The 26806-nt window shown below is 35.0% G+C and overlaps 4 protein-coding genes across 5 annotated transcripts; 1 reads left to right on the top strand and 3 right to left on the bottom strand.

Annotated features, from left to right (window-relative positions):
* Nucleotides 1–969: 969 nt before the first annotated feature.
* On the bottom strand, nt 970–5262 carry LOC108991419 (phospholipase A1 PLIP2, chloroplastic-like). The gene is made up of 5 exons (XM_018965660.2): nt 4386–5262; nt 2909–3409; nt 2555–2614; nt 1929–2345; nt 970–1827 (listed from the first exon to the last, which is right to left on the bottom strand). Exons 1-5 carry the CDS (start codon nt 5034–5036, stop codon nt 1249–1251), a joined length of 2208 nt encoding a protein of 735 aa, XP_018821205.2. The 5' UTR covers nt 5037–5262; the 3' UTR covers nt 970–1248.
* Nucleotides 5263–9510: 4248 nt separating this feature from the next.
* On the top strand, nt 9511–11345 carry LOC118343798 (transcription initiation factor TFIID subunit 13-like). Its single transcript, XM_035682582.1, has 5 exons — nt 9511–9595; nt 9711–9760; nt 10525–10590; nt 10673–10747; nt 11163–11345. Exons 1-5 carry the CDS (start codon nt 9511–9513, stop codon nt 11343–11345), a joined length of 459 nt encoding a protein of 152 aa, XP_035538475.1.
* Nucleotides 11346–11420: 75 nt separating this feature from the next.
* On the bottom strand, nt 11421–12539 carry LOC108991422 (LOB domain-containing protein 24-like). 2 transcript variants are annotated; one of them, XM_018965663.2, is made up of 3 exons: nt 12446–12539; nt 12015–12145; nt 11421–11907 (listed from the first exon to the last, which is right to left on the bottom strand). In XM_018965663.2, exons 1-3 carry the CDS (start codon nt 12510–12512, stop codon nt 11590–11592), a joined length of 516 nt encoding a protein of 171 aa, XP_018821208.1. In that variant the 5' UTR covers nt 12513–12539; the 3' UTR covers nt 11421–11589. The 2 variants fall into 2 exon arrangements, with proteins under 2 accessions (XP_018821208.1, XP_018821209.1); XM_018965664.2 differs by lacking the exon at nt 12446–12539 and having other exon boundaries at nt 12015–12219.
* An 877-nt stretch (nt 12540–13416) lies between these two features.
* LOC108991423 (dnaJ protein ERDJ3B) lies at nt 13417–17685 on the bottom strand. The gene is made up of 10 exons (XM_018965665.2): nt 17495–17685; nt 17251–17399; nt 16997–17129; nt 16319–16433; nt 15343–15459; nt 14975–15061; nt 14575–14634; nt 14418–14495; nt 13893–13964; nt 13417–13782 (listed from the first exon to the last, which is right to left on the bottom strand). The coding sequence occupies exons 1-10, from the start codon at nt 17563–17565 to the stop codon at nt 13624–13626; spliced, it is 1041 nt and encodes a 346-aa protein (XP_018821210.1). The 5' UTR covers nt 17566–17685; the 3' UTR covers nt 13417–13623.
* Between the last annotated feature and the right edge of the window lie 9121 nt (nt 17686–26806).

Raw genomic sequence — 26806 nt, 5'->3', positions numbered from 1 at the left:
GTTTCTAGCGAACTTTTCTAAGTTTTTGGCTTTTCTTTTTTTATTTTTCACATTTTTGTTGGACACGTTTTCTAAATCCTGAAAACAAGATAAGCATGCTGCAGTTGTACTCTGATCAAAAGTTACCGCAGCAAAATCTAAGAGCCGAATGAATCAGGATTCACGGTTGGAATGATTTGCCAAAAACAAAAAAGGCAGCACGAAAGAGTGATATCTGGTACATATATAAGGCATGTCTGACTTATTTATTGGACTGACTGAGACGTTTGTTGATGGCTAAGTAGATATTCACAATGAGACGAATATCGTGTCTGTAACATGCACGCAATATCACGCTTTCAACACCTCTCCATTTTTAATATATATAGAAACCGAAGATGACTAGCTACGACCCTTTCCTTGCCTTAAACATATTGGTCACTTTGATATTAGATATGTAAACCCAAATTGATATGGGGCATTTCGGTCAAGATTTTTCGTTGATTGCATTGAATTATTTTAAGAAGGTGAATCTGTGCAAATATGAAAAAAGAAAAACTTAATATTTTCCTTGAATTGAGGTAATATCAATTGTTTTTTTTTTCAAATCATCTATTTATGTTCATTTTTGTCATGTAATGTACAAAATGTGATGAATATAGATTTGCATCGACAGATAGTAGAATTAACCCAAAGTTTAGAGATGTAAAACCTAAAGGGTCAGACGGATGATTTCAAGATCACCCCATGGGCTATTTAAGTCCGATTTGTGGACTTCATAAAATAATTTTGAATTTCATCATCAATCAATATATTTCAAAGTTCTCTCTCTGTTTTGCATATTTTCTCAATCTCAATCTCAATTTCTAGTTTTTGTTAATTAACTAGCCATTAGAATAATTCTAATTCTTCCCCGCGTCAAGAATACACAGGATACAGCGAACATGGTAATTGTTACTGTGCCCAAAAAAGATAAAGCACTAAATGCAGTACCATAAAAGAATCACTGCATTGATTGTCTAAGTTCATTTGTAGACATTAATATTTAAGTGTCCTTTACATACCCTTTGATGAAATTTTCCAATCTAAAAGAAGAAAGAAGACTGAATGCTTTTTTTTTTTTTTTCCTTCTGAGCCAACATGAATTGCTTTTAATTTTCAGAACTAATGAATAAAGAATCATCTAACCATCCTGCCAACCATGTGCCCTCAGCAATGAGCTACCCAAACAAAAAGGTGCTAAATCATGTGCCAAGCATGATAGGCTGGTCAACGAAAACTGATCATGCTGTATGCCCCTAAGAGTAACAACCGAGCTGGAAACAAGAGCACCACAAACAAATGCATGTGCTGTGATGCCACGAACCTACTGAACCTTTTCAAGGACTCTCTTCCTGTTTGTAAGATGCCGGAGAAATGGAACTGGTCTTGGCCCATGTTGATTGATATCATGGGCCTCCCCACAATGATACCAGCATTGATGCCACGCGTCGCAACAAGGGGCCACCAAACTTTGCGGCGTTGCTCTCTCCTTGCCTTCCTGATGTGGTTAAGCTCTTGGCGAATCACACCCCTGACAGATTTCACGTAAGAATTCATGTCGTGATCTCTTTGAATGGTTCCTTCAGAACCATATGCAGAGCGATCACTTAGGATCTCAAGTGGGTGTGGCGAGTTCAAAAAAACCATTTGTGCAGCCCGAAGCTGCTTCTCGGTATCATTGGTATCAGACAATGGGCAGCTTAGAACATACAGACCGCTTCCGGAAGGAAGGAGATTATGGCTAGGGGAGAATTTCTCATCCGGCTGTAGTATGAGAAGCTCACCTATTGGAGCATAGAGTAGTTTCTGTAGTATAGAAATAAACAAGAGTACAGTCAGATAACTTAGATGATTAGGAAACTTATTTGTTTCATTAGCTCTTACTTTCTTGAAAGCGTGAAAATTACCTGGTTATTGAGACAAGGATGATTGCGGAAGTTCCCATTGACAGCCTTGAGAATCTCTGCAACATGATTAGGATAATTGCAAGAGAAGGCCCGAGGTACAATGTCTCTGTGCATTGTGATCGATTGGACATGGCTCTGTGGCAATCCAAGCTTGCGAAGCAGGCGTTCACCTCCACACATGATAGATGGTGCACCAAATGTAATTACAGGAAGTAAGGAAGACATTGGCACTTCATGCCGTATCAGCAACATAAGATTTACGACTAGTGCCAAGCTTCCCCCAAGAGAGTGCCCAGTGAAACGAAAAATTGCTTTCTTTCCACGAGAGTTTAGGTGTGCATGGACCTCGGGCAACATCTGTTGATAGATCCCTTTTGCAGCCTCATAAATGCCTCTGTGCACAAGCACATCCAGTCCCTGTAAAAAGATGTATCACATTCCTCAGTTTTGGGAAACAAACGTCTATCACATTTCTATATAACAGTAGCAGTACAGCTATAAGCTTCATTTAAAGTGAGTATATGAATGACTTGTTTTCCTCATTCATCATAATTAGTTACAACAAAAACATTTCAAAATCGTGAAATAAATATGGAAAATTCCAAAAACACAGTTAGAGAATTTACCTCAAATTGAACGGGCTCAAAAAGTAAATTTGCTTGCCAAGATGCTAGTGATTCTGACCCCTGCACAGGAAAACTTTCAGTACAACTGAAAATACAAAAGATGCCAAAACTAGCAAAATTAGTTTTGTCCCGATAACCATCTTATATTATAGACCTGTCGGTCAGAAATGAAGCAATACATGCTCCATTGATCTACTTGCTAGAAAAGATAGATCATAACTACAACACATTATATGTGCCCCTTCCTCGTGAAGTAAACAAATTTTGTAGAAAGCACATGCAGTCCTCAGTTACCTGATGCATAGAACATAGCTTAGTAGAAAGCAGATAATATTAGTGATAGATTCACCCTACCTGAATGACAAAGAATCTTGTTCCACTCTGATCGTCATCACATATGAACCACTCACAAGGTGATGAACGTGTTGAGTTCAGATCATCCGCAACAGCTTGCTTCACTTCCTCCTTTGCAGCAACCACAGCTGTCACGGAGTCCCTGGTTGCCATAAAAGAAGCGACATCTGAGTTCATCATATTATAACCATTATCACTTTCACCGCTTCCTTCAGGTGGATGTTCACCAGCCTTGGGTTTTGAGGATTTGAAGGGAAGTATGCTTGTGGTATGAGAATGCAAATAGGAAGCTGCAGAGGCAGCAATATGGTATGCTGCAGATGCACTTATCCGATACCCTTCTTTCTTGTTTTCCTTTCCTTCCACCTTGTCCTTCACATCCTTTTCTGCTTCCAGAGTTTCAGCTGACAATTGATTTTGCTCTGCTTTTGCAGCCAATTCCTTCTTCTCTATCGATGAAGTTACAAAATGCAGACCATGGTATTTCAGGAGATTCCCTGGCTGGATTATCAAAAATCATGGTACTGGATTCATGAGATAAATTTTCCACACAAACCATGGCAGAACTTTCGCAATATTTTTCTAAAATGACTTAATTCAAATGAGCAAGGAATGCAAAGTGCACCAAACCAAATTCAGCACGAAATATCTATGAAAACAGAATATTAAGATATTGAGTTCCTTTATGCCCAAGTAAAATTCACAGGCTTCACAAATACAAAAGACAACCATTAAATTGGAACCCCTACATACAAAAACTTATTGCAGAAAGAAGAATATCTATTGAAACATACGTACCTGCAAAAACCCTACCTAGTACACCATAATTTTCATCATTCTTGTACAGATATCGACATTAGTTTCACAAAATGTTAGGGGTGTGAAAAGGATCAGTCCAGTGTTAGGCAACATGGAAAATGGAAGTCATATTCTCACTTTCGGTTTTTCTAGAGAAGGGGAACCTCTAATTCCATCTGAGTCCAAATTCAATAACTAATTCCATTGTCAAAAAACACAGCATCAGCTGTATCAGTTTCGATGTTCTAATTCAACGTTTCATATCCAATGAAAATCTCCTGGAAAGGATCAAACTTTTTCATAAAATGTCATCATGATCTGAAGCTTCAAATCAAAACAGAGATAAAATTTAACCTGAAATTAGCATAATTGAAGAAAAAACTGGAAACTTTAATTTCATGCAATGTGATTCAACCACCGGACCAGAAACAGAAACTCATCCAGATGAGATGATTCCCGCACGAAAAACTCAACGACAATAAAAAAGAAAAACTCTCTTTACAATGGGGAACTTGATCTAGGGTCTCATAAACCCCCAACCCCACAATCAAAACATAAACCTCCAAATCTCCCTCCATTTCAACAAACCATTCCATAAAATCAACCAACAATAAAATTGGGAGAACTCTGAATATACGAAATCAAGGAAAATACAAAAGATTGGACAAAAAGCGGGTACCTTGATCTTGGGAATGTCATATGCCAGGTTCCCCAAATACGACATTTGAGCATACAACCTGGCCTCGGCCAGGGACACCCTCCTTAGCAACCTCGAAAACGAATCTCTATCAAACTCGACCCGTTCCTTTTCATCTTCATCATCACCAACTTGACAAGCATCACACCCTTCCTCGTCATCTTCACCATCAGAACCAATTCTCTGATTAATTGCCACAGCGCCCCGTTCCTCCTTCTCTACCTCCGAAAGGTCAGCACTCCTTTCCTTCCACAGCGACCTCACGTGCAAAATCTTCAACACCCAGTTCTCGCTCTGCCCCACATCCTCCTCCACCTCCTCTGCCACCTCCACACCAACCTTCCCTTCGTCTCTATTCATAACACTGCTATTATTCTCGGAAAGAACAGCGTCTTCTACGGCCAACCCATTGTACCTACTGGTGCCGCCACCTTGATTCAGCGGCCAGAGAGATCTCAAGGGAACCTTGAAGGAGAACCTGGAAAATGGCGCCGTCTTCTTCTCCCTCCCCACAGCGCTCACCTGGGACGGCGTCGAACGGGCTTCAAGACCCCCAGCACCACCACTGCAGACGGAGATGGAGGAGCCCAGCCCCCCATGAATCCCCGTCTTCAAACACAAACTATCCATCATCGGATCAGCACTTTCTTCTCAACGCCTAACGTTCCTTAATTCTTTGGTTTTCAAATTTATGTATTTATTTATAGCACAGAAATTAAACGTGCACCCACACCCTTTGAGCACGGGTTTTTCCCTTTCTTGTTCTTCTTAGCAGAGCATTTAGACAGGTAACCAACCTTCGCTTCCCTCTTTTTAACGATCTTTCTCGACTCAAGATTCTAAGCAATTTTTTGTTTTTTCCTTTTTAAATTATTATTCCGTTTTAAATTACAGCTCCTTCCGGGAAGTTAGGATCATTAAAAAAAAAAAAAAAGGAGAGAGAGAGAGAGAGAGAGAGGAGATACGACGTCGTAATAATGTCAGCGTGTGCGTTAAGATTTTAGATCTGTCGGGGACGATGGGTGGAGTTACGTAGGAAAAAGCGCGTAGGCGTAGGTTGGTTTGTCAAAGTTTCTTGCCAGGATGGGATATCTATCTGTCTGATCTTCGCCACGTCAGAGGATGCAGATGAACCGAATAACAACAACTCACCAGTGACGTGTCCCTAAAGCACTTAACAGTTGTATATCTTTCGGTAGACACGTCTTTTGTAGGGATAACTCTACTCGCTTAGATATCGTTTCCAACGCTACACGCTGCATTTCATCAACACGTGTTATTCAAATCAACATATTTTTTTCCCAAAAATATCTATTTTTAAACTTTTTCTTTTTACAAATTCAAAGTGTGTCTCGTAATAAATAAATAGAAATGGTAGTGATAGAGTTACTACTTTATTATTACTTATTTACTATTTAAGTGTATTTTAATTTTTTTAAATATTTTTTTAACATCCTTAATTACTAATAAAAAATTAAAAAAAAATATAAATTTACAAATATTCACTTCCTTAATTATTAAGTAAAATAATTTTTTTAAAATAAAATATAAAAAGAGTAGTAAATAGGTAGTAATAGGGTGTAAACCTATCAATAATGCTACTCGCCATCTCAATTTTCATTATCTCATAATGTAATATTAGATGATTAAAAACTATTTATTATATTCTATTTATAAATCTATCATCTAATATCAATCATAAAATTATAAAAAAATAAATAATGAATAATTTTTTTTTCATAAATAAAAGGTATTGATATTTTAATTTTTCTATTATATTTATAATAAAAGTAAAAGCATATACAGTGATACACCACACGTTTATGTGAAACAATTTGATTTAGAATATTAATTTTAATATTTGATCTTATAAATTAAATTTTATTATTTAAATAATGTGAATGATGTGCTCTATACACTGACTTAATAATAGAATAAGTCTTATAATAAATATGTCGATAGATAAATTTTAAAATTTAAATTTTAAAAATTAAATTATATTAGTCGATAGTATAGTATGAGAAATGATTTATATAATTTTTAAATAGATAAATTTTGTATAAGATCTCATTTCTAAGAAATGTGAAAAATTTATTTTTTATTAAAAGAATTTATTTTTTTATAAAAAATTTGTGTAACTTGTTCTTAATATTCTAATATTAGTCATGTAATATAAAGATGTTCAAATAGGACAATAATGATGGTAATAGATGATAATTAAAGCGCCGCCAAAACAACTTCGGCAACATCTATTTTGTGGTCTAAATTCTAAAATCTTCTAATTAATTTTAGAGTAAGGCTAGCCAGCGGCTGGAAGTTTATCGCTGTTAGTATAAAATTAATGTTTTTTTATTTTTTTAAATATTTTAAAAAAATAAAAATATTTTAATATATTTAAAATTAATTTTTTAATTTTTTTTTTAATAAGCGATCAAATTGAGACGACGGACTAATTTTATTCTTAATTTTATGTAAACTTTCACTAATGCATTGGTTTTTTATTTTTAGTCGGCTTTACTTTAATTGCAAAGCAGTCGTCGGCTTTCAAGGGATGGATAATGCTGGAGCTCCCGCTGGGAGCTCCCGCTGGAGCTCTAGTAAATTTTATCATGTGTATTTTTTAATTTTTTTTTTATATAGATATTTTTAATAATTTTAAATATTTTTAAAAAATAAAAAAATTATAATATTATTAAATAATACTTACTTAATTACGAAGTAAAATATAAAATATTTTTTTATAATTTTTTATTTTACTTGGTGATGGGCTTCATTTAAGACCTAAAACTTTGCAGTTTATGGTTGAGAGAATTTAAGTTGGATACTCCAAAACTCTGTTCCCAAAGCTGGAGGGAACTCACGAATGTGCAATGGCTGAAATGAGTCGTCCATCTATTTTTAGGTAGGTAGGTAGGACCGTAGGTGAGTTAAGAGTTAAAGCCCATAAAAGCTCTCAAACATAAATTTTGAGTGTTTAAAGTAGTTGGGAGTAGGATGGACCATGAGGACACCATGATTTTCCACATTCCAAATCTATAATACAATATTAATATACCGACAAGTTAGAGTCTTGTACATGTTTGTTATGGTTGGGCTTGCTTGTGTTCTAGTTTGCCAAATTTTTTTTTTAGCTGAATTATATGACAGCCTCATTTGAATACATAATATTATTTTATTTTATCTCATATAATTTTATTATTATAATTTTTTTAAATTTACACATAATATATAATAAAAAATTAAACTTTTTTAGATCTCAAAATAATAATAATATTAAAAAATAGTATTCTAATAATATTTTATTCAACTTATCTCAAATGATCTCATTGTATCTCATCTGACTAACCAAACGAACCAGACCCCGTTTGAATAAATAGTTAGTTTCATCTGATTTCATCTCAACATTCAAACACTACTTAAATACAAACTTTTTTAAATTGTCTTTCATATTTTTTCATATAACTTTCTCAAACTTCTATTAAAACACAAAAAATAATTCAACTCTATTATATTATAACAATATTTTCACTTTATAATATTTTTATTTAATTTTTTAAAATCCAATAAAAATTTGAACTTAGACTATTTTACTAATATTCACAAATTATCTCACTATTATTTATAAATTTTTTATTTTATTTTATCTTACTATTCAAACGAAGTCTTAGAATGAAAAAATAATAATAATAAACACATAAAATTTTATCGAGTGACTGAAAATTATGGAATACATTTTATGTGTATATCTATCTTACATACTAAACTCTAAGTTCTATCAAGAATGGTGAAAAATCTATCCGGCTTTTGCTCGTACTTCTAATCATCCCATTTAGGTTCATCATAAACTGAGGGATGTCAGGACCGTATTTTTTGGATGTATTTATACGGAATGTTATGGAGACTAGAGAATGAGACATATCAAAGTGCAATGACAAGTAAATGTAGGCAAAATATAATATGGATGGCTACATGGAGCTTAGGATTTGTTTAGATACTTTGAGTATTTTAAAATTAGTAGTAAAATAGTTTAAATTAATATGTTTTATTGAGTTTTGAAAAAAGTAAGAGGAAAAGTAAAATAAAAATATTATAACGTTAAAAATTTGTTTGAATATAAATTTTTAATATAAATTATGTTTTAAAGTTTAAAAAAGTTGTATTAGTTTTTAAAAAATTAAAAATTTGAAATTACAAAAAGTTTTAAGAATTTTATGTCTCATCTCTATGTTCATATGTCTCTACTGATGACGTGTTTCAAACACTGGGCGACTTTTTCAACTTGTCCAACAGACCTACAAGACTCTTGAGGATGAGGGGTGGTGTGTGACACCCGATGCCTAAGTCAATATAGAGTGTAACGATGTCGTATGAAAGGAGAAGAATTCAGAGAGCTAAAAAAAAGATCCCTTACCTAAGCCTGGAGGTGGGTTTATATACCTCAACCGAGATGGTCCCCGACTCATTGTCAGTGAGTTGTTCGTGTGCTGTATTGGATGCTGCACTTGTGATAGGGCGACTGCTTGCCACCCTAGACACCATGTCACCACATTGAATGCGGGCATGCTCATTTTCATGTATGCTTCATGTGGCAGGTGGAGGATGCACCTATCGAATTTTTTGGAAAAATGTGAGGCTCCAGCCACGATCATTTCTTGTTGCCATCTCTGTACATTTAATGTGGCGTGACCTCCTATCAGGCATGTGGGCTGTTGTACATACGGGTGATGTGACTATCCCTTCCTCCTTGACACGTATTTCGAGGGTTGGGCCCAAATTTTCCTCTTTTACACACAGAGAGGTGGGTCGTCCATGAGTTAAGTGTGTCCAGAAAAATCTGCGACAAAAGAAAAATATCCTTCCCAAACGTCTCTTTAGTGTATTTTTTTGGAAATTTATAATAGGAATTGCTGTAATTAGAGACTTAAAGTGCTGCCCTTCCGGTAATTATATATTAAGATTAAAGAAAATGGGTAAAGATCATTCTCTTCACAAAAGGTTTAAAAGGTGTAAAAGGTCATTTGAATCAGATTGTATTAGTCATGGTTTTCAAATAGAACAATTAGCTTCGAACCTCCCCACCCTTGTATATATATATAAAAAAAATATTATGACAATAAACAAATGGGCCACAGAAGGTGGTCTCACTGATGGTGGCCACCAATTGAAGGTGGTCTCACAATTACCAAAAAAAGGTAATCTGATTATTATTATATAATGATCGTTATTGTTTGGTGACTTCGAACCTGTAACGGACCTGCTGATTGTGATATGGTTATGGCAATCTATTTTGATGTTTTTTTATTTCAGACGGCACTCTTGGATTTAAGAACAAATGCAAATTTTTATATGTGAAGATGGTATACATTGCCATGGCTTGCTATATTTGTTGTTAGCGGTTGAATCACCTCATCTATCCTCCTGAGAGTTTGGTTTCAAACCTCAGTTCTAACAACGATGTCCTAAGCGGTCTTTGGTATGTAAATTCTTGGTATAAGAAAGAGATTTCAACTTAACTTGGCTCTGAAAGAATGATCCGATCGTCCATTTGCTACCAGTTATCTTTGTTACTAAGATGGTAATATACTCCCAGTCAGCCTATTGATTTTAGGAATTGAAGCACCAAGTCGGAAGGCAAGAGTCAAGAAAATAGCATAGCAAAAGTTACATAAGCTAATCAAATGAAAATGGGTTTGCATTTTCATAGGTTTGTGCTGTGAGATTGAAAAGAAGATGTGCATAATTCATCACATTTTGCAGCAGACCTGTAGCGACAGCTTATGGCAGTGTCTCATGGATTATTGGATCCACAGCTAACTAAAACTACAAGAAAAGACCTCCATGGACTCTTTTATATTAGGCTTTACATGCGATATGTTCATCTCATTTGTCCATGATTTGATTACTGAAATGTTCTGCCCTTGTTATCTACACCTCATTGAACAAAAAGGGTGCCTGCCTTTTCCTATTGTTACTTACTGCATTTTTTAAAAAAGTTGTGTAATGAATCCAATATTATTTACATGGAATTCTCTGATTATAAAGAATGCAAGGTGTAATGACGTAGAGTATCCAGTTTAAGCAATGTTTTATTTTTTATTGTACTAGATGTCTGTTATTCCAGTATCAGCCGCTTCTAGAGAGTGTGGCACTTGTGGAGGACATTGTTTTGGAGTGTATCACCGACCTGGTAGGTACTTCTTTGGTATTCGTTACTTCTTACTTTTACATTAGATGTGATGGGGGATATCATGCTTTTAAATTTTCTGCAGGTACATAAAGCCCAAGATATTAAATCAAAGAGGGGGAAGCTATCAGTTGAAGATTTCCCGGTTCTGATACGCAAGGTACCTTGATTAGTTACCATTTCACCATACAACTTCACTTCACTGACATTAAAAATTTCTTTATGACTACAATTGGTCTGACGCATACCATCTAGCAAGTTTGGAATGCCACTTTTTAGGTGCAGGTTGGGTCTGCTGGTCTCATATATATCTCATGCAATTTGTGCTTCAGCCAACAGCACTAATACGCTTCATTTTCTTTTTCTATTGAAAGTAAATAACCTACATGAAAACAATTTTCTTGTCCTTTTTTCAATGAGAAAAGCTTTAGTTAACTTTATAGTCTTGAGACGTTTGATGCCTTTATCTTGCTTTATACTCGTGGGATATAGACTACTGCAGAATGTTCTTGTGCAAAAGTTTGTTATTTTATTTGATAGTAAACAAATGCCGATCTGACCAGTTGATCCTGCAGGACTTGCCAAAACTTAACCGGTGTACAGAGTTGCTTTCTATGAATGAGGAGCTGAAACAAGCCAGGAAGGTTTTTGAGTCAGATGAGGAGAAGTTGAGGAAGATGAAGATAACTAGATCGATTTGTGTGGTTGTTTTATTCTACTTGCATCTGTTCATACTTTCTGGTCTGGTAAGATGGTAAGAGTAGACCAAACTAATTTTTTGGCTTACAATAACTAATAGAAAATGGCTTACAATATATATGAATCTTCCATAATACAATCAAGATTTGGTTTTTTAAAAAAAAATTCAAGACCCTTTTTTTTCCCCTTTTGGCAACAGGAAAGTCTTTATTTGAGTGAACCTGTGACCAATAGTAATTTGGAAGATGTACAAGTCGGTTTTAAAAAACCAAACCATTATTCAGCATTTGAAACAAGTTCTGCTTAATTAAACCTGAAAGTTTGAGTGGAAGGAGGGCCATAGCCATAGGACCTCAGGCCAGCAGCAGTGATCTCTTCCGGCAATAAATTGTTGAAGAAGTTGGAATCGGCTTCAATTTCCTGAACCTGGGCTTCACGCGCAATGGAATTGAGAACTGCAATTTCAGCTTGGGTTTTAGCTAGCTGGCTTTCTGCAATATGTATTTGTTGATGTAAGTGAGAGATGATACCAACACATCCATAAACTGGGTCTTGAATACGACATTTTGCTTCCGTATACAAAGTATCCGCCGTTTGAGCTCGGAGATGTGGTGGCAGTTTCTGATTCGAGTAAAGAGCAATGAGCAGAAAAAATAGTAACAAATCCAATCGTATAGGCCCAGAGTTACAAGAAAAGAGAGAATAGAGATTCATTTGAGATATATTACCTGGAGCATCTTTCCAACATTACTAGCACCATAGATTCTGTGAACGCAAGCGAATCTTTGAGGATCATTGGGAGGGAAATAGGGAGAGAAAATGCAATGTGAAGGGCATCTCCTTCTCAAGTATTTGCAAGCTGCACAACGACCAGAGATCATGGTTCAAATCCTTCAAATAATCTATCAAACCATATCACCCACACCCACAAAGATTTTCTTCAATATTTTTGCTACTTCGGATGATCTAATGGAGATTTTGGTGATCTACTATTTGTCCAGAATGTTAGGGATAGAGTATTTGTAATAAAACTCGTAAGCCCAACGGCTAGTATTTCTTTCAAAATGTAGATTATAAGAAAGGAAAGCTTCTGATATGGTAGGAATGGACTATGACCAATTATAATTTCACCCCTCCCCAAAATAGGGATTTGGCTTACCATATATGAATCCTCCATTCAAACAAATTCGTTCCAACTTTGTTCTCAACCGCAGGAAGACCACCATCTTCCTCCAAAATCATCATCCTCCGCTAGTCCAAAACCCCGCCTGAAAACTACGAGCACCAGACCTACGCAGCGGGTAGCACTGTCGGGGGCACCTATGCGGGTTGTTGCGTGATGAACACAAGCCATACTGCGTAGAGCGCGTTTCCTCGCATCCCATTCACTAGCTGTTGAGACATGAGACAGAGATGTGGATGATGAAATAATCAGCCATTTCTTACGCTGTTTCTGGAACTGCTTTTGATGTGTTTTGAGATACCGAAGTGCTGATTTTGTCGAGTAAAACAACTGAAGAACACCCCAAACAATATTGTTCCTGACAGTTAATTTTCATCAGAATAAGCTGATGCTTACGTGCAATTGTGCATGCAGGCTTTCCTCAGTTTTTGCCCTTAAAACTCAATTATATTATGAACTCTAGTCTCGATTTTCCCACCATATTTCTAAACAGAGAAGGCTAGTATCTTATAACACGTCCAAACTCTATTGGTTATGTGCGAATTAGGGCCCGTTTCGATACATAAACATTCTCAAGTTATCTCATATTGTCATTATAATTTTTTTAAATTTTCTTACAAAATATAATAAACAATTCAACTTTTTCTAATCTCAAAACAATAATAATATTAAAAAATAATATATTAATAATATTTTATTCTAACTTATTTAAAATCGTCTAATTTCATTTTATCTCATCTTCCAAACTAGCCTTAAATTAGCCTACTCCTTAGTAACTGGCGTATATATTTGGAAGGTGGGCTTTTGTGGCCATAGTATGTATTATGTATGATATGGACTTGCTTGTTCTTTGATAAAATTTTGAAATTGAAGTTTTTTCTCATCAAAATTATCAGCAAAGTCAGCAATTCCATAAGCAGAAAGCAAAGAGATCAACGCTCGACCCATCGGTAAATTTAGTACCTTTCCATTCCTATTATAGTTCCCCTTAAAACAATGAGAAACTATGCCGCTAACGAGGGAAAACTGGTATGCCAAATGGCTTCAATGATTACAGCAAAAACATATTAGAAACATACTAAAACAATAGTGTCTCATCATCATGTTACAATGGGTACATCTTTGAACCCAAACAAAAACATTTAACCTATATCCTAACCAAGAACTTCTTTGATCTTCGTCTTCTGGTCCTCTTTTAGAAATGTTGGGAATAAAACCTCAAATGTTACGTAAAGATCACCTTTCTTTGTGCTAAAATGCAACGGCATCCCCTCCCCTTTTAACTTTCTCACTTCCTTGGGCTTAGTAATTCCCTGAGCATTTAAGGCACTCATGTCAGGCAAGTTGCTAATAGGATTTTCTTCCACCCACTCAGCTACTGATCTTAGTTATATAAAATGAAGCTAGATATGATCTTCCTTACCTTTGTACTGATGTCAACCAAATGGTCATCGAGATGTTTGATGCTCTTCTCAAAACCAACAAGAGCTTGAACCTGGAAAAAGGTTAAGAAAATCAGCCCCACATGATTATAAGGACTTGGCATTTTAAGAGGATAAAATTGAGTAAAAGAAATTGTGAAATGAGAATGCCCAAGTCTGATGTTTGCTCAGACTAAATTACAACTATTATACTCAGCAGAAATTTATCAAAAACCCAAATCAGGTTTCTTTAGGCTCAGTAAACCTAATACGCATCTCTCCCCTTTCTTTGTTCTCTCTATTTCAAGAATTCAAATTATGATCCTAACTCTCGTTTATAGTCTCCACAAAAGACCTAACAGTTCATTTTGGACTGGAAGTGTGCGAGGTCTCAGGTATGCCATGCAATACAATGATAGATGTAGATGGTTTTAACACTTTAAACTGAAGATGTTAATTTACACTAAGAAAATCCAATGCAAAGCCAGCTATTGATATGCACAGAACTTAAATTCAGTAATAGTTACCAGTGTTATGGTGACAGTTGTGTGCAAGTCATTGCCTTCTCTTCTGAAGCGACCATGGGGTGCTGTGCGGATGCGAAACTGCCCAAAAATTGGTACATATTGTCAGTAGACAGTAGATACATAATACCAATCCATAAACCATTGTTAAAGAGCTAACCCTTAAATCTCCAGCTTCTCCATCTATTATAGGCTCACCATCTTCATAGAAAACAACCTCCTGAGAAAAGCATGTAAATTGTTATTCTGCAATCAACAAATATCATATTCACAACAATTATCTTATCCACAAAAATGATTAATTAAGAGTAAGCTTATACAGCCTGCTTCCAGATTAGTTTTAACACAACTGTGATTTTAGAAGAGAAAAAAAGGTGGGGTGGGGGGAAGAGATCAATCATATTGTTCTTTTCTTTCTTTCTTCTTTTCTTGACGTATTATTAACATTGAATATCATTGCTGATGATATGCAAGAGAAGTACAAACTAAAGATTGTAAAGTTACGATCTTAACTAAATAAGCCATAACAAAGCTTAAAATTGAAAAATCTAAAAGCATACTTGCCCATCCTGCATCCCTTTCTCAATGTCAACGGTGACAAAATATCCCTCGCGTACATATTTGACATTTGGGCACTGTTCACAGACCTGAAATGCAAAACAAAAAAAGATATAATGAAGGAAAGAGCATCCAAGGGATAGTGGTCAACCAAGAGATGGAGACAAAACAATCACAAGTGATTATGCCACTGCAGTGTACAAGAACATAATTTGAAGCTAAACAAAGGCATCATCAACCATAGCCAGAATAAAAAAAAAAAAAAATATCACTAATGCTGTCTGCAAACTAGATATAAAGGAAAACAATGGGAAACAGGGGAAACACTTCAAAAGACTTTCTTTGAAGAATTGTTAGAGCCATTGTATACCTGTTCAGTCATCTGTTGGAACATCCCTGGACCAATTTGCTTGTGATATACCTCATTTCTACAGTTACAGCGTCTCTTGCCTGGGGCTGGCTTTAAAATGTTTTTCTCCCTCCAAACCTGAAAAATCGCACATAAAAGATCATTTAAAAGAAGAAAGCACCGCTTAACCATTTGTAAATAATTGTTTGTTTTAACCATTTCTACAAATCAAGTCAGGACACAAGGAGAACTACTGGCCCAGCTCAAAAAATGAAATTAAAGTTGATTTGTAAGAGGCAATTACCCCCCACCCCCAACCACAAGAAGATGTGAAATGAGATTAAGGGCATGTTTGGACACTATGAGAATTTCTCAAAAGTTCACATAATTTTATTCCCAAACATCATTCAAATATAAAACACTTTTCAAATCAAATTTTCAACTTTTTCATCTAATCATTACCTAATCATTATCCAAACACAAAAATTAATACAAATTTTATAAACTTCAAAACAAAACACAAAAATCAATACACCTTTTACAAACTTCAAAACAAAAATAATATCAAAAAATTAAATTCAAACAATTTTTTAACTTTATAATATTTTTATTCAACTTTTTATCTCTACTTTCCCAAAATCCAATAAAACATCTTCACTCAAACTGTTTCATTACTATTCACAAAATTCTGAAATACTCCAAGTGTCCAAACATGCCCTATAAAAAGGACAGAAACCAAACAACAGCACATAAAAAAATGTAGTACTTGATTCTTGGGGTAAATGCAGTTCAGTGATTTCCATTTTAAAATTCTTAAATGGGAAGGTCATGATACTGGTTAGTAGTTTGATGATTCCCATAAAGTATTTCTCAGGACTGGTATGCGCTTGCTTAGTTAGTCCTTTCAGCCATGTCTGGCTATATAGCCAATGTCACAAAAGATTTCTATTGCTTGAGGACATACATGCTCTAAATTACATATCGAACACAAGATTACCTTCAATGATCCTCCCATATATAAATCTTCCAAACTTGCATCCAAGTCAACAATCACATCGTCACCTTTAACAACTTTTTCTTCTTCATCCTCCGCTTGGCCCCCACCAAAAAACCTAGAAGACAATCTCAAGTCAGTAATAAAGAGACAAGCGCATGGTTGACGCATGCTACACAAGATATATGGAATGCCTCTACAATGACAAAGGAAATCAATCTGCCAAATCAATTCTGATTGTTCACTATACACCAAAAGATAATCGCACCACAAAAATAAAATTTCTTACACCTACAATAATAGCTTTCCCAGTGAAGTTAATGACAACAATGGTCCACGTAAAATAACAGATATCGTAAACTCACCCTGATGAACCTAATAGATCAAGTAATGCTATAGCAGATCAAACTTTGAGGGCGGCCATCCTTTCATTTTTAATTTTCTCAAATGCCAGCCGACGATAACCATTGAAATACCAATAAATTAGGTTTATGCTTTTAGCATTTATATACACTACAAAAAAAAAAAAAACCCACCAAAAAGACGAACACTGATCCTTTTCACAACTTCAACAGAGATTCAATCCAAGTTTTCCAAACCTCCACTTCCAAAAAAATTCAATTTTATTACCGAGCATTCAAAATTTCAAAAAGAAAAATGTACTTAAAAAGAAAGACTCACTGGCTAAAAATATCTTGGATGTTCATTCCACCGCCACCTCTGCCTCCCCCACTAGCTGCATGTTGTTTCAGCCCCTCTTCCCCATACTTATCGTATATATTCCTCTTCTCGTTATCCGACAACACTTCGTATGCTATCAATAAATAATAATCATAGTGAAGAAACTAATTATCAGCACCTACTACGTAAGGAATCAAAGAAAACAACTAGGATTGATTAAAGATTTTAATAAAAGCTTTGTTTTTAGTAAATACCGTTGTTAATTTCGGCGAATCGCTTATTAGCCTCCTCATTTCCCTGGTTCTTGTCGGGATGGTACTTCAACGCGAGCTTTCTATACGCCCTCTTGATCTGGTCGTCCGAGGCACCACGCTGCACTTGCAGTATATCATAGTAGCTCTTCCTGGCCGGAAAACCAAAGAAAATTTAAGCATCGCAACAATACAATTCATCACACTAGCATTTGAGAGAGAGAGAGAGAGAGAGATGACGTCCAACCCTGCAATGGCAGCGATAGCGTAGCACAGAGCGCAAAGGAGGAACAAGAGCTCTGTCCTTCGATGCGCCATTGGGAGCTGTAGGGATCGAGGGAAGAGTCGGATCTCTGTGTGTGGTTCGGCACTCTGGCACCTGGTGAGAGTTTTTTTGGAGTCCCTCTGAGAGAACTGGGCTGACCCAAAAGACGGAACCTACGCTTTGCAACGTGTTCTTGCCAAAACTGTCCAATGAGAACACGCTCTATGTTGTTCAACCCAATCGTTATTTGCCACGTGGACATCTGTTTCTTTCCTCTGTTGCTTCCTGCCCAATGGGAAACTAGCAGGTCGTCTTTGACCTGACTTGTCTTTTGGGGTCTTGAATGGGATCGGCCGTGACACTTACGGCGAAACAAAAATAAAAAAGGGGGAGGAAGCCCGAAGACATCAGGCCCATTAATGGAGTTGGGCTAAGGCCCAATACAACAAGAAAATGACCTTTTATTTTGGGCCTTTTCACTATTCTAGATAGAGCATATAACATACGAACCAAAGCCCATAAAAAATGGATTAGTGTTACTACAAATTTTAAAAAGAAGAAGAAGAAGAAAAAGACAAAGGGTAGACAAATATGAAAAAAATACATACAAGAACTTGTTTGGAATGTGAAGTGAGACATAGTATTTAGTACTTGTTTAGAATATCAAATTGTTATTAAATGATTATATTTTTCAATATTTTCCACATTGGTTTCACAAGAGCAAGTTAGAAAGATTGATAAACAAAGCCATGTTTCAAAATAATCTTCTCATTATCTTAAAGAGTAAATACAGTTACAACTCATACACCAATTTTAAGACAGTTAACATTAAGATAATAATTTGGTCACTTTAACTCAAACATATGATTTGACATTCAACAGTCAAATAGACAGGAAAAAAAATTAATTTTTAAACACTGATTATCTTAAAGTTGTATATAAGTAGTAACTCTATCAATTCTGTTACCTTAGATCTTAATCTCTGTTCTCAAATATAATGTTAAGAATGTAATTATATTTTATTTTAAACTTCAAATTTAATATGTTAGTTGTGATAAATATTAAGATGATAACTATTTGAGTTTAAAAGTGACAAATACTGATCTAGAAAAGTTATTAAAAGAAATATAGCTGATAAATTACTTGAAGAGTATAGAGGATCCTACTCTTTTTGTTTTTTTGTTTCTTTATTGCCTTGCTCTTTTGGTGGGCCGGGAAATATATAAGAATATGATCACTCTCTGAACTGGTCCAGGCATGCAACCACTTCAACTTGGTGGCTGCATTTATAAGTTGATAGCTGAGTACATTTTCATTAAAAAAGTGGTTGGATGGTAGTCAATCTATTAGGGCAATTTTATTGTATGAATGGAAATTTACCCATCTTTCAAGAGGGTATTGACTACACCACTCTTGAATGGAAGAACATTAAGGATTTGTTTGGATGCTAAGAATATCTCAAAATTTTATGAATTGTAAGAAAATAGAAGAGCATCAAGTTGACACGAATGATCTATTAGTATATCTTTCACAAGAACATTGTAATTGTTTTTGCAATTCCTTTCATGGATCAGTTGCTTATAAAGTTTCAAAAGTACCTCAGCACTACCTCAAATTAACAGTGGTACGTAGATACGTAAATTTTCAAGGCTATTCTCCTTCCCTTACAGCCGCGTACAGCAGTGCATGCAGAGTTGCCTCGTGCAAGAAATTTAATGGCATTCATTACTCTTACAAGCAACCCAATTCCAAAAAGTACTAAAAGTAAATGTAGCCAATATATTGGCCGCAGGCCGACTCCACAGAGATCTGTGGGGGAAGACTCACTCAAGGGACAAAGAACAGCCTTAAAGGCTATATATACTTGAGTATTGGCAATGTTCTAATTAAAACCAAAGTTAAAATTTGACTGAAATTAGAGATTTTGTTTAAAGCTAAAGTCATTAAAGATATTAATTCATATGCTAATAATATTATATATTTTAATAATAATATATATATTTTAATTTATTTTTCATATTCTACAACTACACTAACCATTGTTAATTAATAATTAATTTTTACTTAAATTATTGTTTCTCAACCTAATTATCTAGCAAACGCATTTTGTCAACCCTTCTAACACCCAACAATTACATGATATTCAATTTTTGAATGAACAAACACATTTTGCCAACTTTTCTTCTATCTAACAACTACATCTATAATTTTTGAAGCCATTAAACACATTATACCAACCTTTTTTCTACCCTCACATCTAAAACAAATTTTGAACAATCACAAAACAAAATAATCCACAGAGGTTCTTAACAATACAAAATAAATTCTAAAAAGCCAAGCAAACAAAACACAGTCCAGCTGAGAGAGAGGTTCTGAACAATGACATAGAAATCGAGCAAACCCCAAAACACAGAGCAACCCCCAAAACAATCACATATGCTTTCCCATGAACCACCACATATTTAGACCAATTCTGAAAATCAAGCAAACAAGCACTTCCATAGAAATTGAAAATAGAAGAATGGTCACATAAATTTACCTTTGTGAAGCACAATAGAAATCGAGGGAAGAGAGACTTGGAGACTAGTTAGGGCAAAAAGTGACCAGCCAAAATCCAGCTTTCGTAGTTGTTTTTTTTTTTTTTTCAATTTCCTCTTGCAATGGTTGAAAATTGTCCTTGCTGAGTGTTCCTAAGTCAAGAGGGGAAAATAACTAAAAAAAAAAAGAAATGAAACTAAAAGAAAAAAAAAACAGAGAAAAGAGGAGGGATGAAGTGTTGGCGAGGGAAGAGAGAAAGTGAGAGAAAGAGAATGGAAGAGAGAAAATGGGTATGCAAATCGGAAATGGGGTTCAGTAAGGGAGAAAGGAAGAGGAAATAAAAGGGGGGCGTCAGGAAGTGAAAAATGAAGGAAAATGTTTCTGCAATTGTGAAACAAATTTTGGAATAAAATGTGTGTTTTGGTTATGAAAAGTATCACACCAAACTTGAAGAAGGTTTTGGATTTACTATTGATCAAAGGTAGAGTTAAGGAGTTTTGATTACTCTAATACAAATCATTTCATCGATATTTAAGCAAAATTTAGAGATATACTAACATTTAGCTAAGTCAGTATCAGAGCTCTTAGACCATCCTCATTGGCTTGGCCAAATGAGGAGGTTGACTAAAATTTGTATAATTGATGTCAAAAACATCCCACGTTGAATTGGGCAAATCTAAAATAATTTAAACTTTTGCTACAGTGGTTAGCCAAATATAGAGAACCACAATTGATTCACCAAACATTAAAATACTAATTTCTCACTCCAAACAAACATTAAAATATTAGTTTCTCACTCTAAACAAAAATACTATTTGATTTGTAATTAAGAAATTTAGATAGAATTTTAAATGAGTTTAATCAAATATTTTTTATTATTAGCATTAAATGACTTTTGAAAATATGATTTTTTTAATATTAATTTAATTAGAATATAATTATTATTAACATTTAATTGGTAGATATACAAAATGTGATAAAAATAAATTAAATAAAAAATTATTAAATTAATAATATTTTATTATTATATAGAGAGTGAATGGATAATCAAATATGGAGATTGAGTTTAAATAGAATAGATAAATGTAAAAAAGTGTGATATTGTCTAAATTTTAAAGATAAATTTGATCAAGCTAATAAAAATGCTCTTAAGAGTAAATATATGCCTAGCTACCTGGTCTATTATATTCTTAACAATAATAAATGTTATATTTACAAAAAAAAAAAAAAAAATTATAAATTTATGCTATATCAATATATATATATATATATAAACAGTTCAGAATAATAACAATAATCAATAAAAAAATGAAAAACCTAATAGTTACTCAATCTCCACTAGTACTCCACCATCATTGCATTAATTAATCTGCACACGTACGTTTGGAGATGTCATTGGATTTTGGAACGTAATCTTTGGGGAATCCCAGCTCTTAAATTAACGAGGCTCCGATCCCTAGCTACAAGTAATGGCAGTGGTGGTGGAAGGGCACGTCCAAAGTCATCGTCACGTACATGTAGTGAGTAATCAATAAATAGAGTACTGGTTTTCTTAACTTGTAAAAAAAGAAAAAAAAAAACATTGCTATATGCATTATTCTTTGATATATAATTTTTTTTTTTTATAAAACGGATCATAATCTTTTATTAAAAAAAAATTTATAAAATTAACTTGAAAATAAATCAATTACAATAATTAATAACTTTTTAATATATTTTTGTGACTGACATAGTTTAATCTAGACGGTAACTCTTTAAAGACCTAGGTATTAAGTCTTAGAAAAATATCACATCTGTCTACGACAGAGGTTATAGAGCCCCCTAACCCGATTAAGTAGGATATGGTTCATCAAATCCCGTCAATGCAGAGGGAGGGACCACTACTCCATTCAGACTAAGGTCCGAAGATATTACTTATTTTTGGACTTTTATTTTCTTAAAAACAACATTACACAAAAGAAATTACATAGGAAAAACACTACATAAAAAGGAAAAAGCAGTGCACAGAGGCTGTGCCACTTTGGAAAGAGAACCAACAGTCAATTTTGGAGATCTCAGACTCACAGACTTCAAAGACACCGCACGTGACATTGGCAAAGGGCTCCCTGGTGGTGCTTGAGAGCCACGTGCAGAAAGATGTCAGGAACTTCAACCCGCACATGCAGGCTGCTTGCCTCTTCGTTTGGTGCTGCATTCAATGGTCTTGAAGATCGACGGCTGGGCAACATCATGACGGGGCACGTGCTAGCCTGTAGGTGGCGGGAAGATTCAGATCTGCGATTCTCCCTTATTTAGCCTGAAAACACACAAAAATACAAACCAAAATGCTACAGAAGAGAGAGGGAGGGAGCCGAACCACTCGCCCTAGCCGGATCTGTGGAGAGAGTTTTAGAGAGAAGTGAGAGTTTTTTTTCTAGAGAGAGAAGAGAGGAGGAAAACTTATTCCTTAATATTATTGATTGCTCATTAATTTGCTTTTGGAATGCTGATCATGAAATTCAGACCGATCGAGGAAATTCGGTAGTTCCTAGAATGGTTAGTGTACTTTTACATTTATTTTTCAGAAGTCATACATTCTAATATGAGTAGGAAGCTTATTCATAATTACAAGTAGTAATTACTTGATGAATAAATCACGACTCGCGTCAATCCTTAATAAAATTAGAAGTAGTAATAACAAACTAGAGTGAAAAGAGTAGCCCCCCGGCCACAGCTGGGGGATGGACGAGGATTGGCATTCCAAACCACTACTCTTTGGAAAAGGGGCGGAACAAGAAATTTTATTTAGGGGCCATTAACATTTTGCATGTAACGTCTGACACGTTCATTTATATAAAATAAAAATAGACAAATATTAATATTAATTTCATGAAAAACATAATTATATATAAAAATAAGATCTCAATAAATTGCTATATACATGTAGAAATAAAATTGTTAAAATCTAAGTTAACATATGTTTCATGAAATAAAATCCATCCATTATTATATTTGTAATAAAGTATTTAGAATTTGTTTTCTTTATAGAAACTATAAAATGATGATTTAGAATCTCATCTTTCATTTTAATATGTAAGCTAGTTTATCAAATTTTATATCAAATTAATTAGTTCCGCATATATTATACATCTTAGATTCAAATTCGAATATAAATTAGCCTAATATACTATTAGCACAGCTAGTACGTGATTGAGTAAGAATTTAATGAATTTCGTAGTGAGATTAAGGTCTAACCAATGCGTCAAAAATGACTTAGAGAGCGTACGTGACTTTTCATTATCTAAACTCATTTTGCCAAATTTCCACTGGTAGGATGCTATTATACCCTATATTCCTTCAATTATCCATTCCTACCATTTTACCTAAAAAATAACAAAATAAAAAAGGTGATGGATAATTCTCTCCTCCTCTTTGTCAGCACTAGAACTTAGTCATGAACACTGTTTCTCCATGCCGGAAGTCCCAGTCACTCTAATAAATAAGGTTTATAGAACGAAAATTTTCATTTCAAAAGATTGATATTTTATTCTAAAATATATTTTGAGATGAAAAAAATTGTCTCAAATTCATCCATATAAAACTATCCCAAAAGGTATTGTGGGACGAAAATCACAAATTCATCCCCAAAAATATCTTTTGGAATGAAATTAAACTGGACCGTTCGATCAAGTTTGAACGGATTCTTTTTTTTTGGACGATTTAAATTCGTTTTGGAAATTCTTTCAAACGTCATAAATAACGTTCGAAGTTGGAACAATGAGGAACTATTCGAACGGGTATTTCATGGCCGATCGATCGATACCATTCCGTTCGACTAAATACACCTGAAGAAACGTTTGAACATAAAAATTGATGATCGAACGCAAATAGTGAATTGCCTGTTCGAGCACGTTAGAACGGCGTGTGATTTTTTACCGTTTGAACTCTAATTTGCGATATTCGAACGGTTGTGTCCAATTTATATATATTTGAACGTTTGATAAGAATTCGAATGGTTATTATTTTCTTGGACAATACTTAAAATCAATAGATATTTATATTTCAAAAATACATTACAAATTGTTCAATATAAATAAAACTAATCTAATAAGTTACAACTAAATAAATAAAATACTAATAATACTAATAAAATTATCAGTACATGATATATAATTGTTCAATATGTAAAAATACTTCTAATGAAATTCAATTGTTTGGATATCTGAATTGTTGCATAAACATATGCATTTGAAGCTGTATCTGTCTTTGTTGTTCTTGCATTTGGAGTTGCATCTCTCTTTGTTGATCTTCTTGCTATTTTATGCACATCTCCATGTCTGCTAATTATTTCGTCAATTGAGCCTCTAACTCCTACTGTTTTGCCATCAATTATTCGATCATAGAATTTGCATTCTCTAACATAATGACAATAGTGCTTGACGTTGATGAAGAGCCAAAAGACTTTACGTAGCAATCTAAACCCTTCAAGTAGCCCGAACGTTGATCCATAATTTATGTAAAAATTTTAATATCACTTCTTTTTCGTTGCTAGATTGGGCGGAATCTCTCGTACGTAAACTTTTCATTGTATTTAAGCATATGTAGACTTGCAGCAGTACTCGGGATTGCTTGAGTAAAGGGCATATATATATAGTGCTTGATGAGGACGTAAATTACTTGGGAACTTAGATATAACACATACATAATATATATTCTTCTAGGTACGACGTAGGTGTTGGTACGTTTAACGTAGGTGACCAAGGGCATTGAGGTAATGGAGAATATCATGTACATCGGATCAACTAATTAAGATATATAAGGTATATAATAATAAGATCTATTATTAGTTAGGATATCACATGTCACGATCAGGTGAACACTGAAGATGTACAGTTCTCCGCAAGGCTTCATTTTATTTTCCTTTCTTTGGAGAGCAAATTAAGCTACAGTTTTCATGGATATAAATAACTTGGCTGCTTTTAGAAGCAATTAGCTAGCTAGTGAGCTGGCTTTAAGTTGTCTGAGTGAGAAAAAACTCCCAGAACTCCCGCTCGCTCGCTCTCTCAAAAACTCTCTGACTGGCTCGAGGGGGTGGGAGCTTCGGCTCCTTCCCCCCTCACTCTTCCATCTCCCTTCTGGTTATTTTGTAGTTTTTTTTAGTTTTTTTGTTTTTCCAGGCCTAACAAGGGGAGAATCGCCGTTCATGATCTTTCGGGTCCCTATAGTCAACAAGCGCCCACCAGGAGGTTGTCCAGCCGCCGATCTACACGTCCACCGAACACGGCCCCAACCGGAGTAGAGCGTAGCTTGCACGAGCGGGACGAAAATTTCGAGCTCGTCGGCGCGTGTCCTTCACGCCCCACCAAGGAGCTCTCAGCCGTTGCAACGCGCAGCTGATCCCGAACCGGCGACTCTGGATCTTCCAAGATCGACCGTCGGTTTTCCCTTCTGAGGCATTTTTGTGCACTGTTTTTCTCTTTTTACAGTGTTTTCTCAATGTAATTTATTTATGCCTTGTCTTTATTTTCAAGAAAACAAAAAAACCCAAAAACATTTATCCCTTTGGATTTAGGTCCAAAGGGTATTGTCCCCCCTCCGCTTAGTCGATGATGTTGGAGTTTGGTTTCTCCATACTCAGTCTAGCTGGGTATGGAGTTTTATGTTTGGTTACTGTGAACTCTGTCGGGAACATAGTTGCTATCTCTTAGACTTCGGTCTGTAGAGATAAGCCGTCTGGATTAGACCATGTCAGTCACAATAGTGTACTGAGATTCTACTAACGTCTGTAATTGACTTGTTGTTTGAAGTCAAAGTTGTATGTCCTCTTTAAATGAATGGAATGAGATCCGTTTTATTAAAAAAAAAAAGCTAGCTAGTGAGCTATATTCTCAGAAGAAAAAACTCGTTTATCATCCATTGATTCCATTTTACTACCAATTTCTCAACATCTCTTGACTTTGCATCAAATAATTGATTTACAAAAAAAATAAAAGAAATTATCTCTGATCATTTAAAAGAAGTGTAATTAGATGACAACTAGGAGAAAGATAGTAAAACGAACAGTGAGCAACATTGCTCGTGCTTCTATAAAAAAAAAAAAAAAAACGCATCAAGAAATTATCACCTCAAGTTATTAAGGTTGAAATATGATCTTAATTACACGACTTACCAAATAACATCAATTAGTGTAGCCTAGACTTTCTTGAAACCCGAATCATAGTTCGTTAAAAAATGAAAACCCTATGTTCACGTCATATTTTGTAATCTTTTGGGTCAGATTCTAGCAACTAGTTTCTTGAGTTTTTCACATGTACACTTGAGAAAACACAGAGAGTGAGGGGCCTTGGTAGAGGTCGGTGAGTCTCCGATACTAAAGTTAGTATATCTCTTTAATAGTTTGTGATTTTTAGGAATCAGAGAGGATTCTTCGTACCTGGGGTCGAATTTTATACTATATTTCTACATGGGGACAGCTCGTACCTAATTTCGAAGAGCTCATGTCCCTTCAAATGTTCGGTTAGTTAGAATCCTTTAATGCGATGTGGTTTCTGAGACAACATCATTATTGCGACGTAGAGTCTAAGGAGTGGCGCCATTAATGTGGTGTGGCTCCCTGACTCACTTTCCCCTGCGGATGTACCTCGTTAAGTCCCTCCATGCCTGCTATAAGGAGTTCAAGGGTTTCCTATATTTTCTGCCCACATCATGTGCATGTTTCTGAGGGTAAGGTGTCATTGGGTAGGTGTCAGGGTGGCGAGTCCCCTCTGCCCCTACCAT

The sequence above is a fragment of the Juglans regia genome, chromosome 11 (assembly GCF_001411555.2).
Source record: "Juglans regia cultivar Chandler chromosome 11, Walnut 2.0, whole genome shotgun sequence".
NCBI classification, from domain to species: domain Eukaryota; kingdom Viridiplantae; phylum Streptophyta; class Magnoliopsida; order Fagales; family Juglandaceae; genus Juglans; species Juglans regia.
This window is presented reverse-complemented; position numbering and strand designations above follow the sequence as displayed.